Raw genomic sequence first — 12,611 nt, 5'->3', positions numbered from 1 at the left:
AAATTAGATAATTAGATTAAATTGCTTAACTTCATAGTTTTTTATCAAATTAATTTTTTGACACTTTTACTTAAAATTCAGAAGTATTTATAAATTACTCATTATTTATAAAATATTAAATAATTCAATTAATAAAATTTATTATTATGATTTTACATGTTTTCTCTTAATTCTCACATCTATATTATGTTGTAGGTTATAAAAAGATATAATATATCGGTTATATACACATATGTATTTTATATTTGATTGACATAATGCATTATATATTTCAAATTAGGTTTAAACTGCACTAAGTTAAAGTTGGTGTTAGTATTGTCAAAGTAACTTCATTTTTATTTTAATAATTGATCAATATATATGTGGAAGGCAAAATCGGAAAACGGGTTACAAATATCCAAGGAAAAAACTCACACTGGTAACTACCGAAGAAATCTAAAAAAATTTCGAGACATATCATTTCCATTATAAAAGAAGCTAGAACTATTCCATTTGTAGCGAGTGATTAACGCCCCTCGTGATATAAAGAAAAATCAAATCCGTAATATAAAGAAAAATCAAATCCGTAATATAAAGAAAAATCAAATCCGTATAGTCTGTTGTTTTATTATATATTGTAGTAACTTTACTTTTAATTTTAAATTTTATCAAAGACTATATTGGCTTAACAACAATATAAAATTTTGGCAGAAGGTACAAAAAAATCTCAATTTTTTTTTAAAAGTACAGATTAGCTCTTTTATGTTTTTGGGGCACAATTAAACCCTCGTATTTTTAAAACTGAACAATTAAATCCTCGTTTTTTTAAAATTGAACAAAGAAACTCTTTTTATTTTAGGGACACTTACCCCCTTAAATTTTTTGGTAAATATTTTAAATATTAAAATTATTTTTAAACTTTATTCCTATATGATTATGAGAGACATGTCAGCCATTAACGAGTGTTTCTAATGGCGTTGGACGAAAAGAGTTTTTTGTTCTATTTGAAAACAAAAAGGCTTAATTATATCGAAAAAATAAATAACAGCGCTAACCTGTATTTTTATGAAAACTACAAGAGCTTTTCGTATCTTTTACCTAAAATTTTCATATTCTTTTTGATAATTTATGTATTTGTTTTGCAAGTTAGTAGAAAATTAACTTATTAGTTTAACTGTCATGCGACTCATGCCATGCCTGTCAGGCCTTTGGAAGTTTCTAAACTACACTATAAGTTGTTGCCTCCCCAGCTAGCAAACCCGTCATATTTTGTTCTCTATTTCTCTTCTTCAAGCTCTACGAATCGTCACTGATAAAAGAATATCATATTCTTTCCACAATTATTAGCGACAAATCACAATGCCAGCAGCTGCACAACTTCCGATCGTTGACCTCTCTTCACCAGACCACTCTATCGCCGATTCAATTCGCCAGGTTTGTTTGTTATAACTGAGATTAAATAAGAGATGAAAGCATCTAATTAACGTTTAATGTTTTAATGAGTTCTATTAAAATGGAACAAAAGGTCAATGCGCGGCTTTTAAACCGGTCTCTCACGTAAGTCTATTTTATTTTTCTGAGTCAATTAGTCATAAAATTTGTATTTTCATAATCAAATAAGTATATTTAAATTTTTTGCGACAATTAAACCTAAAACTTTTTTAATTTAAATTAACCCTAAAATTGCACACCTCACAAATTTATTTGACTCCGAAATACAATTTGAGGGCCTAGTTGGTCCAAAAAAAATAAAATGTACTTATGTAATTCTGAAAGCATAAATATTTGGTCTAATTGGTCGAAAAAATAAAATGCACTTATTTGATCCAGTATAAAAATTTGAAGGCCGTATTGTTCCTTTTTTTCATTAAAATTTGTATCGGTATTTTTTTTTTTTTTTTTTGCCAAAGATAAAAAATTTGTATCGGTGATTGGACTTTTAATTTGGATACTTTTCTCAGGCATGTGAAGAGTATGGATTTTTCTACCTTATCAATCATGGAGTAGAGAAAGATTTAATCGCTCAAGTTTTTGAAGAAAGCAAGAATTTTTTCTCGCTTCCTTTGAGTGATAAAATGAAATTGATTCGCCAAAATCACAGAGGCTACACGCCATTACTTGCTCAGAATCTCGATGTTTCTTCTCCTAATTCCAAAGGTTTTTTTTTGGTTCATAATAGAGTTAATTAATTATTTGTCTTCCGTAATTATGTAATTGAGTTCATGAAAACAGGTGGTGCAAATGAAAGTTTCTATATCGGTCCTTTAGAAAATAGTGAACTTAATCAGTGGCCATCACAAGGTGAATTTTAGTTTTTTTCGTTCTCTATTTATAAACATCTCTGCGTGATGGTTATTACTGAATTTTTTCTTTTGACTATGAATTGTCAGAGGTTCTACCGTCATGGAGACCAAGGATGGAAGCTTATCAAAGAAAACTTCTGTAAGTTTGTGATTAATTTCGATTATAATTCTTCAATTTTGAAACTGTTGAGACAATAAGTATATATAATTATTTTTTAATTGTGTTAAATGCCACTTCAGGTCTACTGGAAAAATAATACTCTCTTTCATGGCTTTGGCTTTGAACTTGGATAAAGATTATTTTGAGAAAATTGGAGCCTTGGATCAACCACATGCCTTTCTTCGTCTCTTACACTATCCAGGTGTCTTATTTTTTTTTTTATTATTATTATTTAAAACATATTTATTAAGATAAGAAGTTGAATTTTTTTAAAAAAAATAAGATACGAACATTTTTTTTGTAGAAGTGCCAAAAAAAATGTCTAATATGAGTATTCTAGATAAGATATACATTTTTACCTGTCAATATATATATTTTATTTCGACCCAAATAAAAGATTAATAACAAAATTATTATCGACCTATTATTCTTTATTTGTCAATGTATATTCTATTTCGTACCTTAAAAATGTACTAAATAAAATTAATTCATTTTTTTAAAAGTCAACTCCTTATTTTAAAAGTTAATATTGTATTTTTTTTAAAAAGTCAACTCCTAATTTCAAAAGTTAATATTGTATTTTTAAGAAAAGTCAACTCCTACTTTTAAAAGTTAATATTGTATTTTTAAGAAGGTCAACTCCTAATATTTTTAATTTTTTAACTAATAATAAATTATTATTATTATTATTAAAGAATATGGTAGTTTAAAACTAAGATAAATTAAATGATATTATTGAATTATAATTTTTTCTTAAATATTTAATTTGTTATTTCGATATTTAATAAATGTTATTATATGCTGATAAAAAAACTAAAATAAAATAGTTATTAGTAAGTTATTATTTTATAGTATATTTTAAAATATGTTTGATTTTTAAAGTTCTATGAAAGAAAAATAAGTTCAGGGACCAAAATGAACTTTATTTTAACTGTCAAAGGAGAAATTAGTGAATTTGACTAAACGTTAGGGGAGAATTTTATATTTTTAAAATATGAAGATGGACTTAGTAAATTAGGCCATATTTTAGAGAAATTTTAGCGTTTGAATTTATATTTTTCTAAAAAAAATAACTTTATAAAATAGTTATTAGTTTATTTTATAAAAAATTATAATAGTGGTGTATCTAAACTTTTTTAAATTTGCTATTTTAGCCTTTGAACTTATATTTATTTAAAAATTCTATTTTATTATAAGTGAAGTTAATTATTTTACTCGAGATTTTTGTTAATCTCAGATGTGGTGAAGCATTCTGAGGAAGAAATATTTGGTGCTTCGGCACATTCAGACTTTGGAATGATCACTCTTCTGGTGACTGATGGTGTACCAGGACTTCAGGCATGTTTATACCATTTATTTACTTCAAATCTTTTTTCCTTCTCATTTTCTAGTTTCCAATTTCTTTTCTTAACTTCACTTGCTAATTTTATATTCACCTAAAATGAATTTCAATGATAACAGGTTTGTAGAGAAAAATACGAAGAACCACGGACCTGGGAGAATGTGTTACATATGGAAGGGTAAGTCTATTCCGGAGCATTGGCGTTTTCCTTCTCCCTTTCGTGTTTTGTGCTGAGGGGTGTGCGAAAATAGAAAATATATTTTGGTTCAATTGTTGTTTTTATAAATATTTGATTTATTTATTTTTGGTTCGGTTTGGATAATTTTAAAACAAACCAAAACATCTGATAAATAAAAAAAATTAGGCATAAATAGTTGTTTCAATTCACTCCATTATAATTCTCATGGCTTATTCATTGATAAATTGCTTGATCCGTTTTGTTACTTCATCATTCCAACCTCGCTGGTATGCAAATTTGGGCTTGCAGGGCCTTCATAGTTAACACCGGAGACTTGATGGAGAGATGGACTAATTGTTCTTTCCGGTAATAGCACGCATCCAATTTATTTTCTTTTTGGATACTCATGATTCATTTTTTTAATTGCTGAGATTGAGGTGTCGATTATTTATAGGTCCGTATTACACAGAGTGATCCCAGTAGGACAAGAACGCTACTCTGTAATTATCTACATTCACTTAGCTTAACATGCTCTTTATATTGAGGATTATGGTTGATATATTTTAGCTATAATATTGCAGATGGCATTCTTTTTAAATCCTAACCCAAATTGCCTTGTGCAATGTTTAGAAAGTTGTTGCAGCGAATCATATCCCCAGAGGTATCTCTCTTAATCTAGTCTACTTATTATGTGTTATGTCCATGCGATGAAACCTTTGATCTGTGGGATTGTTTGCAGGTTTCCTCCAATTCGCAGCGGAGACTATATAAAAGAGCGGGTGAGACTTTCATTTGGCTCATAGAGTGAAGCCTGAGCAGGAGCAAAATTTATAGATGATCTATGGTCTGAACTCTGATGCGTCTATTGAAGTGATGATAGTAGAAAACTCATTTTTCATGCTTTGTTTACTAATAATACTGTGTAATGCTTCTTTCCGGGCATTAGACCTCATGGGTCACCGAACTCTCTCCGTTTATTATAAAATGAATGCTATAACTAATTTTGTTTCTTTTTTATTATTGAATTTGTCATTTCATTATATCATGAGCCGGAAAGCGATACTAATTTGCTGACCAGAATTAGGATATGCTCCACAACTTACCACATTTGAGCATCATATATATCAACAATTCAATTGAAATAAAGTATATAGTTTGAGAAAGTTTTAGAACTTTTACAAGAAATTATCATTATATGAAATAAAAAAAATCGAATTATTTTATGATTTTGTAGTTGTTTTTAAAAGAAAAAAATTGACAACAATATTGAGTTTTATTTATATTCATTATATAATTTTAAGTATGAGAAACGATCATTTATACACCTTTTCAAAATGTTATAAGTTTAACCATTTAAAAATAGGCTTAATTCCTTAAAAAAAAACCCACCTTATATTTTTTTTCGTTTATACCTTGACCTTGTAAAAACACCATTTATACCCAATTTTGAGTTTTTATGTTTCATCTCTACCCAAAAGTATTAAATTGTACTCTTTTCATTTGAAAAAGAGTTTAAAACAATCCTTTATTTTTAACTTATATACTATTTAGATATTAATGTTATTAATAGTACAAAAATACCATTTTCTTCAAAAAATTAAAAATAATTTTAATTTTTTTATAAAAAAAAATATTTCCGAATTTTTTTTAAATTTTTAATTTTTTTTTTAAAAAAAAAATGTTTCCGACAAAAAAATTTAAAATAATAATAATTTTTTTATTATTTTATAATATTAAAAATATTAGTTAATTATTTGGATGTATTTGATTATTTTTTAAGTTTAAGGATTTATTTGTATTTTTAAAAATAAAAAAAAGTATGTTTTAAACTCTTTTCCAAATGAAAAGAGTACAATTTAATGCTTTTGGGTAGGGATGAAACATAAAAACTCAAAATTGGGTACAAATGGTGTTTTTACAAGGTCAGGGTATAAACGAAGAAAAAGTGCAAGGTGGGGGATTTTTAAGAAATTAAGCCTTAAAAATACACCACCTTTTCAATTTTTTTCGTTTATGGCTCAAACTTTCAAAATCTTAAAATTTTAGCCAATTTTTTATTTTTCAGTTTCAATTTTGTATAAATGAAACAAAAAAAACTTAAATATGGCGGCGGTGGGTCCGAGGTAGGCGGCGGTGGGTCCGAGGTAGGCGGCGGAAGGTCCGAGGGAGACGATGAGAGAGTCGGAGATATTTTATTTAATTAATTTATATTAAATTATTTTTTTAATACATTGTTTTCGAGTTATGGAAGAAAATGATTTATATTTTATAATTCATAACATCAAATAATATTTAAAACTTATAATAAATATGACGGATCTTTTTGAATGTTATTCAAATAGAAAGAGTTAAATTTAATGCTTCAGAGTGCTATTGAAAACAATTAAACAACGTCGTAGTGAAATTGACCGTTTGCGGTGCTATTGAAAACAATATCGGTAGTTTTTCAGAAAAAGTGGTAGTTCGTGTATGAAATGAAAAAAATTTAAACTACGTAATTAAAATAAAAAAACATGTAAAGTTCGTAATTTTTTAAGACATTTAACCCTAAAAAATATAATCAAATATGCCCTGTACATTACTCCATATTGTTTCAATTTGCCTTTTTACCATCAAAAATTCTAGATATTAAGTAATATGAAGTGTATATTTAAATTTTCTTACACTCTAATTTAAACAAATAGCTACAAATTAAGGTAAAATTTATAAAATTGTATAAAAATGAAAATTTTAGAAGTTTGAGACTATAAATAAAAAAAATTAAAAATTAAAAAAAATATATAAAAATAGAAATGCTTTTATAAACCACCAATTTGTATCACTTATTTCCTTCTTACGTGCTAAACTTTTATTTGTTCAATTGATTTTCATAGATACATAGAGTAGTTCAAAAATAATCTTGATTCCTCCCCGCCAATAAAATGGATTAAATTGCATTAAATAAAATGATTTTAAGAAGATATGTTGTCCGAAGGAGTTTGTCTTCAACCTTATTAATAAAATGATTTATACTCCAGTCGATGCATCTGTCCATTTCTTCTTTCATTTAAAAATAAAAATAGAACTGATCTCACCAAGATCTCCAAATCTTTCACCTGAATATTTAATACTGAAATGTAAAACATGATTATTAAAATAATATAGTCATTTTATTAATATGACTACATATTATCAAAATAATTTAGTCATTTTATTAATTAGTGGTGATTTACTTTTTTCTTAATTATTTTTATTCGATAAATATAAATTGGAGATCTGTTACTTTTCTTTGTAAACAATTAGGGGTAATCTAATTTTTTGTTATTTATTTTGATTTAATAAATATACATTTCAGATCTGCTAATTTTTCTTTGTAAATTTATCCCTCTGTTCATGAATGTTTGCATTAAATTTATGTGTTTTTTTTATAAATTTATTGGTCGAGCAGAAATTTAAGATATTATTAATAAATACTTTATTTTTAAAGTTATCTCGCTCAGATTCATTCAAAAATTAAGTAATCACTTGGTAGTTTAAAACAACTATTTTTAATGTTGTGTGTTTTATTTTGTTATTTGGCAATGAGGTTCTCCTTCTGTACTTCTTAAGTAATTCTTTAACTTAATCTTTGATCATGTTTATATTTTTTCATTAATTAATTTTCAGATGATAATAAATTTTTAGAGTCACTAAATTATTGGTTATTTCATTTAAGAAATTTTTTAGCTTGTTGCAATTTAGGCGGTGAACTTCAAAATCATAAAAAGTTTCAAACTATTTCATATCAAATTTAGTCTGTGTGACTATCAGACCATGACATGCCATATTTTCTCTTATATAAATAAGAAGTATTAATTTTTTAGGTCATTCAATTTTCATTTTTGTATAAAAATAATTATTGCTCCATGACTTGATAAAGTCCGGTTGGCACATAGATAAATTTGGTGTGAAATTATTAGAAAGATTATTAGATTATTAAAATATGAGAAAAAAATTGATGATTTAAAAAGTTTGGAATATAAACAAAAAAATTTAAAAAGATAGATATTTTTTTTTTGAAATAAAAAGATAGATATTTTTAAATGGTTAAACTTTCACCAAATGACTAAAAAGGACCAAATCCTTTATAAAAGTTTTATAAAAATGCAAATCTTTTAATTTTATCCAATTTGTTCTGAAACGCATGATTTTATTTTAATTATGTTCAACTATACACAATTTTACTTATGTGGTACTGATGTGTGGCATTCCACATCATCAAAACCGCGTATAGTTGGATATTATTAAAACAAAAATGCATTTCAAGACGATACATATCAAATTGAAAGGTTTGAAATTTTATGAAATTTCCATAAAAGGTTTGACCTGTTTTTAGTCAATTGGCCTTAACTTTAGAGTAAAAGACTAAAAAAGACCAAACCTCTTATAAAAATTTCACAAAAGTTCAAACCTTTCAATTTTATCCAATTTATCCTGAAATGCATGATATCGTTTTAATTATGTACAACTACGCAATTACTCATGTGGGGCTGATGTGTGGCATGCCACATCAGCGCCACATAGGTGCCACATGTGTAAAACTATATAGTTGGACATTATCGAAATGAAATCATGCGTTTCAGGACAAATTGGATAAAATTAAAAAAATAGATTTTTGTGAAACTTTCATAAAAGGTTTGACCTTTTTTATCATTTGCCTTAAACTTTAAACATGTTTTACAAAAATATATGTATACTCTAACAAAGGAACTTTCAGGGAGTATATAAGTCCTTTTTTTACAAATAAATTTATATGATAAAATATAAAATCTATAATATTTTTAAAAATTATTAATTAAGTCGATTATTTGGTCAGTTGTCCTCAGAATGACAAATAAATTAATAGCAATCTTCCCCGGATAATAGTCATCTTCTTCAGAGGCCATCGAGTCCATCAACATTGTAGCTTTCGTACAACAAGAATTAATGGCAGAAGTTGCAAAACTCCCAATCATAGACCTTTCCTCACTTGATCGCATTTCAACTGCCAATTCTATCCGTCAGGTTTTCAATTTTCCTCACAATATTCATTCAAGAAGTTGCATTAATGAGTTATAAAGTTTGAAACAGTAGATTATGAATCTGCAGGCATGTATAGAGTGTGGCTTTTTTTATGTGGTTAATCATGGAGTTGAAGAAGAGTTACAAGAACAAGTTTTTGAAGAAAGCAAGCAATTTTTCTCTCTGAAATTAGACGATAAAATGAAATTGCTTCGCAAAGAACATCGAGGTTACTCACCGTTGTATGCAGAGAATCTTGATCCGTCTACATGTCGGAAAGGTTGTCATCTTGATTCTTCTTCTGGATCTCTCGTAAAATATGCGAAAAAATGGAATATTATAATAAGAATTAATTTCTGTGTGATTGTTCAGGTGATTCAAAAGAAAGCTTTTATGTTGGTCCTCTACATAGAAATGACCTCAATCAATGGCCACCGCAGGGTATATTTTCTTTTCTTGTTCCTATTTGCTTGATTTTGACTCAGAAAAATTGCTAATGTGGATACAAATTTTTTAGAGCTTCTCCCTTCTTGGAGACCAACAATGGAATCTTACCATCACAAACTTCTGTGAGTTTCTTTTTAATTCTGTTTCTTGTGCATCATAATTAAATTCGATTCGCGTAAAAGTCGTTTTTAGACCAGTAAGACCTCTGTTTGAGATGATAATAACAAAATTATAGTCGCAGCCTCAACTAGCAGTTTGACGGTTATTTGACAATCTCTTGTGTTTTTTGATTCAATAAATAAGAAAAGAGTCATTATGATTTATCGATTTCTATTGCGGAATTAAATAGATTTAATTTAATTAATTGAGTTGAAATACATCTATATCTTTTTAAAATCACATAAAAAAAATCCAAATAATTCAAGATGTAATAATTAGAAAATTTGGATTCATTTGACCTGAAATTATAAATTTCTGGATCTATTTGCTCCTAATGAATGAAATTGTACCTAATTGATCCTTACATACAAGTTTGTGGATCAAACTGGCCTTTATCTCTTCAAAAAATAGTCAATTGTGATTCCTATAGCTGCTCATGCACCTTTCAGGTCTGTTGGCAAGAGAATAATCTCATTGATTGCTCTGTCTTTGAAATTGGAAGAAGATTACTTTGAGAAAATAGGAGTTTTTGACGAACCAGAAGGATATATTCGTCTCCTGCGTTATCCAGGTGAGTTCAAATTAGCATTTTATAGACCTAATTTTATTTGAAATTACTAAAAGTTTTATGCATAATCTCAGGTGAAAAAAGTGATTCTGATGAAGAACTCTACGGTGCTTATTCACATTCGGACTACGGAATGATCACTATTCTAGCCACAGATGGAGTCCCAGGACTTCAGGTATGTATTCGTTTCTGATTTATTTATGATGCCAAGAAATAATTTTTTGAGAGCTAAAACTCTTAATTCAATTAAAATTATGAGGCTTATTTTCAAAATCATCTTAAACTTCAACTACGAAGAATAGATATAAATATTAATTTTTTTGAAAGATTTGTGCACAAAAAATTTCCATGAGTCGATATAAATGCAAATGAAATGAAAATTTAAAATATTTGTGTAAACAATCCTCTCAAAAATTTATACTATCATTTTACAATATGCTTATTTATTTATTTTGAATTTAATTTGCTATTTCGTTGATTAAATAATTATTGTTGATTATGATAACAGGTTTGTAGAGAAAAGTTGAAGAAACCACTAATATGGGAAGATGTGTTGCACCTGAAAGGGTTAGTCTATAATTGATGAACTTGTAATTAAATCAAGAACTGAAATTGTTATAAGCAGATCTGAACTGAACTTGCAGGGCATTTATAGTAAACATTGGCGATATGATTGAGAGGTGGACTAATTGCTTGTTCAGGTATTATCTCACTTCTCTTCATTTCTGCCAAAGATAGAAAAAACCTTTCAAGTTATTCAAAAGGAATACATGAGCATTTTTAGTTATATTTTTGCCACTTGGGCTCTTAATTTTTTTAAACAGTATAAAAAACCTTTTAAATTTTCCAGAAAGAACACATAAGTTTTTTTAGTTTATTTTTTCACTTAACCTCTCACATTTTTAATTATTTTTGTGGTTTTTTTCTAGGTGGATGTTTATTTGCACTTATTTAAAAATGTTGCGATTTCGAATGGCCAAAAATAACTAAAAATATTTATGTGCCTTTTCTGAAAAAATTTAAAGGTTTCTTTTACCTCTTTCCTTCCATTTTATATCTTTCTACAGTTTCTAGAAAAATTATGATATTTTTTTGTTCTTAATTCCTTTTTTAGGTCGACTCAGCATAGAGTGATGCCAACTCTGCCACGCTACTCTGTAATCATTAGTCTCCTTTATTAACCCTAATTTTTTTTATTTCGCAGAAGAAAAAATCTAAAATTTTCATTCTTTTCCATCTTCAAAAACAATCAAATTTCTATGACTTTTTCAATTTTAATTAAAAATTTAATTTTAGTGTAATTTAAAGTATTTTATTTCAACTATACATCAACTATAGAAATTAAAATTAGACATATTTTATTTGATCTAGATTATTGCTGCGTCATGTGTTTTTTTTCTTACGCAACAATTATTTCAGAACTAATGGGAAAATTGTAAATAAAAGAATAATAAATTGTAGTTTTTTTTTAAATGCTCTTTAAAAATATTTTTTAAACTTTTTACTCTTTAAATATATTACATATAGAACAAAAATCTAAATGAAAGACATATCATCACAAAAATGGCTCCAACATTAAGACATACAATTTGTAAATTAAAATGAAAAATTTCAAATTATATTAAAATTAACATAATTAAAAAAATGATCATAATTAATAAATATCATTAAATAACATATCTGAGGTACATTATTGCAGATTGCATTCTTCTTAGATCCTAATCCAGATTGCATTGTCAAGTGTCTAGAAAGTTGTTGCAGTGAAGTAAACCCACCCAAGTATGTTCTTTTCTTTACCTCATCTCTTATGTTTCTATTATCTCTACTTTGTTTCATCTTTTCCGTCTACATTTTCAGATATCCCCCAATTTGCTCCGGCGACTATTTCCGTGAGCGGTTCAGGATCTCATACGGCTCGGAGTGACGGCGGCCGAGGCAGAAAAATAGCTACTACATATTCTGGCATTGTGTGTGTAAATGTAATCCAGTAAATAAAATGGCCAAGAACAATGGCCTAATTCTTCAATTGACTCTTATTGTTCGAATAAAAGACTGAATAAAACATTTTTTATAATCTTATGTTCAATTTAGTACCAAAACACTGATTTATTTCAAAATAGTATAAGAACTAAATTTTTTATTCAAAATACTCCTATTTAAATGATTAACATAAATTAAAATGACATGCTATACTATTATATATGTAAAGCGTCATTTCAAATGACGACTAATAGAATAACATTCTAAAAAATTATTTCATTAAATCGTCATATTGAATTAGAAGTGATATTATGTTATTCATATTTGGGGACTCTTTAACAAACATTTACACATGATGGAAATAATTTGTTTTCCACAGCCAAAGGTCAAGCCTGAGCAGTGCTAGTAGTGACAAATGACAAGCTGGTGCCAACCATATATAGTTTAATTAATGTCATTTTTAATTTAATTACATG

At 27.2% G+C, this 12,611-nt stretch overlaps 2 protein-coding genes across 5 annotated transcripts; both read left to right on the top strand.

Moving 5' to 3' along the window:
- The first annotated feature begins 1,261 nt into the window (after positions 1-1,261).
- Positions 1,262-4,979, top strand: LOC126676771 (2-oxoglutarate-Fe(II) type oxidoreductase hxnY-like). Of its 2 annotated transcripts, XM_050371055.1 has the most exons (11): positions 1,262-1,413; positions 1,941-2,136; positions 2,212-2,280; positions 2,370-2,421; positions 2,523-2,644; positions 3,680-3,780; positions 3,904-3,962; positions 4,272-4,328; positions 4,417-4,462; positions 4,544-4,623; positions 4,702-4,979. In XM_050371055.1, the coding sequence occupies exons 1-11, from the start codon at positions 1,339-1,341 to the stop codon at positions 4,763-4,765; spliced, it is 921 nt and encodes a 306-aa protein (XP_050227012.1). In that variant the 5' UTR covers positions 1,262-1,338; the 3' UTR covers positions 4,766-4,979. The 2 variants fall into 2 exon arrangements, 1 of the variants encoding a protein (XP_050227012.1); XR_008790517.1 differs by lacking the exon at positions 4,417-4,462.
- Positions 4,980-8,805: 3,826 nt separating this feature from the next.
- Positions 8,806-12,126, top strand: LOC126676769 (2-oxoglutarate-Fe(II) type oxidoreductase hxnY-like). 3 transcript variants are annotated; one of them, XM_050371048.2, is made up of 11 exons: positions 8,807-8,984; positions 9,069-9,261; positions 9,354-9,422; positions 9,499-9,550; positions 10,037-10,158; positions 10,230-10,330; positions 10,664-10,722; positions 10,800-10,856; positions 11,270-11,312; positions 11,855-11,934; positions 12,013-12,126. In XM_050371048.2, the coding sequence occupies exons 1-11, from the start codon at positions 8,907-8,909 to the stop codon at positions 12,077-12,079; spliced, it is 921 nt and encodes a 306-aa protein (XP_050227005.1). In that variant the 5' UTR covers positions 8,807-8,906; the 3' UTR covers positions 12,080-12,126. The 3 variants fall into 3 exon arrangements, 2 of the variants coding, with proteins under 2 accessions (XP_050227006.1, XP_050227005.1); XR_007640405.2 differs by lacking the exon at positions 11,270-11,312 and having other exon boundaries at positions 8,806-8,984; positions 12,013-12,105; XM_050371049.2 differs by lacking the exon at positions 10,800-10,856 and having other exon boundaries at positions 8,806-8,984.
- The last annotated feature ends 485 nt before the right edge of the window (positions 12,127-12,611 follow it).

Source organism: Mercurialis annua, linkage group LG4, assembly GCF_937616625.2.
Source record: "Mercurialis annua linkage group LG4, ddMerAnnu1.2, whole genome shotgun sequence".
Lineage (NCBI taxonomy): Eukaryota > Viridiplantae > Streptophyta > Magnoliopsida > Malpighiales > Euphorbiaceae > Mercurialis > Mercurialis annua.
The sequence above is the reverse complement of the archived record's forward strand: the minus strand, read 5'-3'. Positions and strand labels throughout refer to the sequence as shown.

Coding starts and splice junctions, on each gene's coding strand:
- LOC126676771 (XM_050371055.1), top strand. CDS start 1,339: ATGCCAGCAGCTGCACAACTTCCGATCGTTGACCTCTCTTCACCAGAC. Junction 4,329..4,416: donor TGGACTAATTGTTCTTTCCG/GTAATAGCACGC, acceptor GATTATTTATAG/GTCCGTATTACACAGAGTGA. Junction 4,463..4,543: donor TAGGACAAGAACGCTACTCT/GTAATTATCTAC, acceptor ATAATATTGCAG/ATGGCATTCTTTTTAAATCC.
- LOC126676769 (XM_050371048.2), top strand. CDS start 8,907: ATGGCAGAAGTTGCAAAACTCCCAATCATAGACCTTTCCTCACTTGAT. Junction 9,262..9,353: donor TCCGTCTACATGTCGGAAAG/GTTGTCATCTTG, acceptor GTGATTGTTCAG/GTGATTCAAAAGAAAGCTTT. Junction 11,313..11,854: donor CAACTCTGCCACGCTACTCT/GTAATCATTAGT, acceptor ACATTATTGCAG/ATTGCATTCTTCTTAGATCC.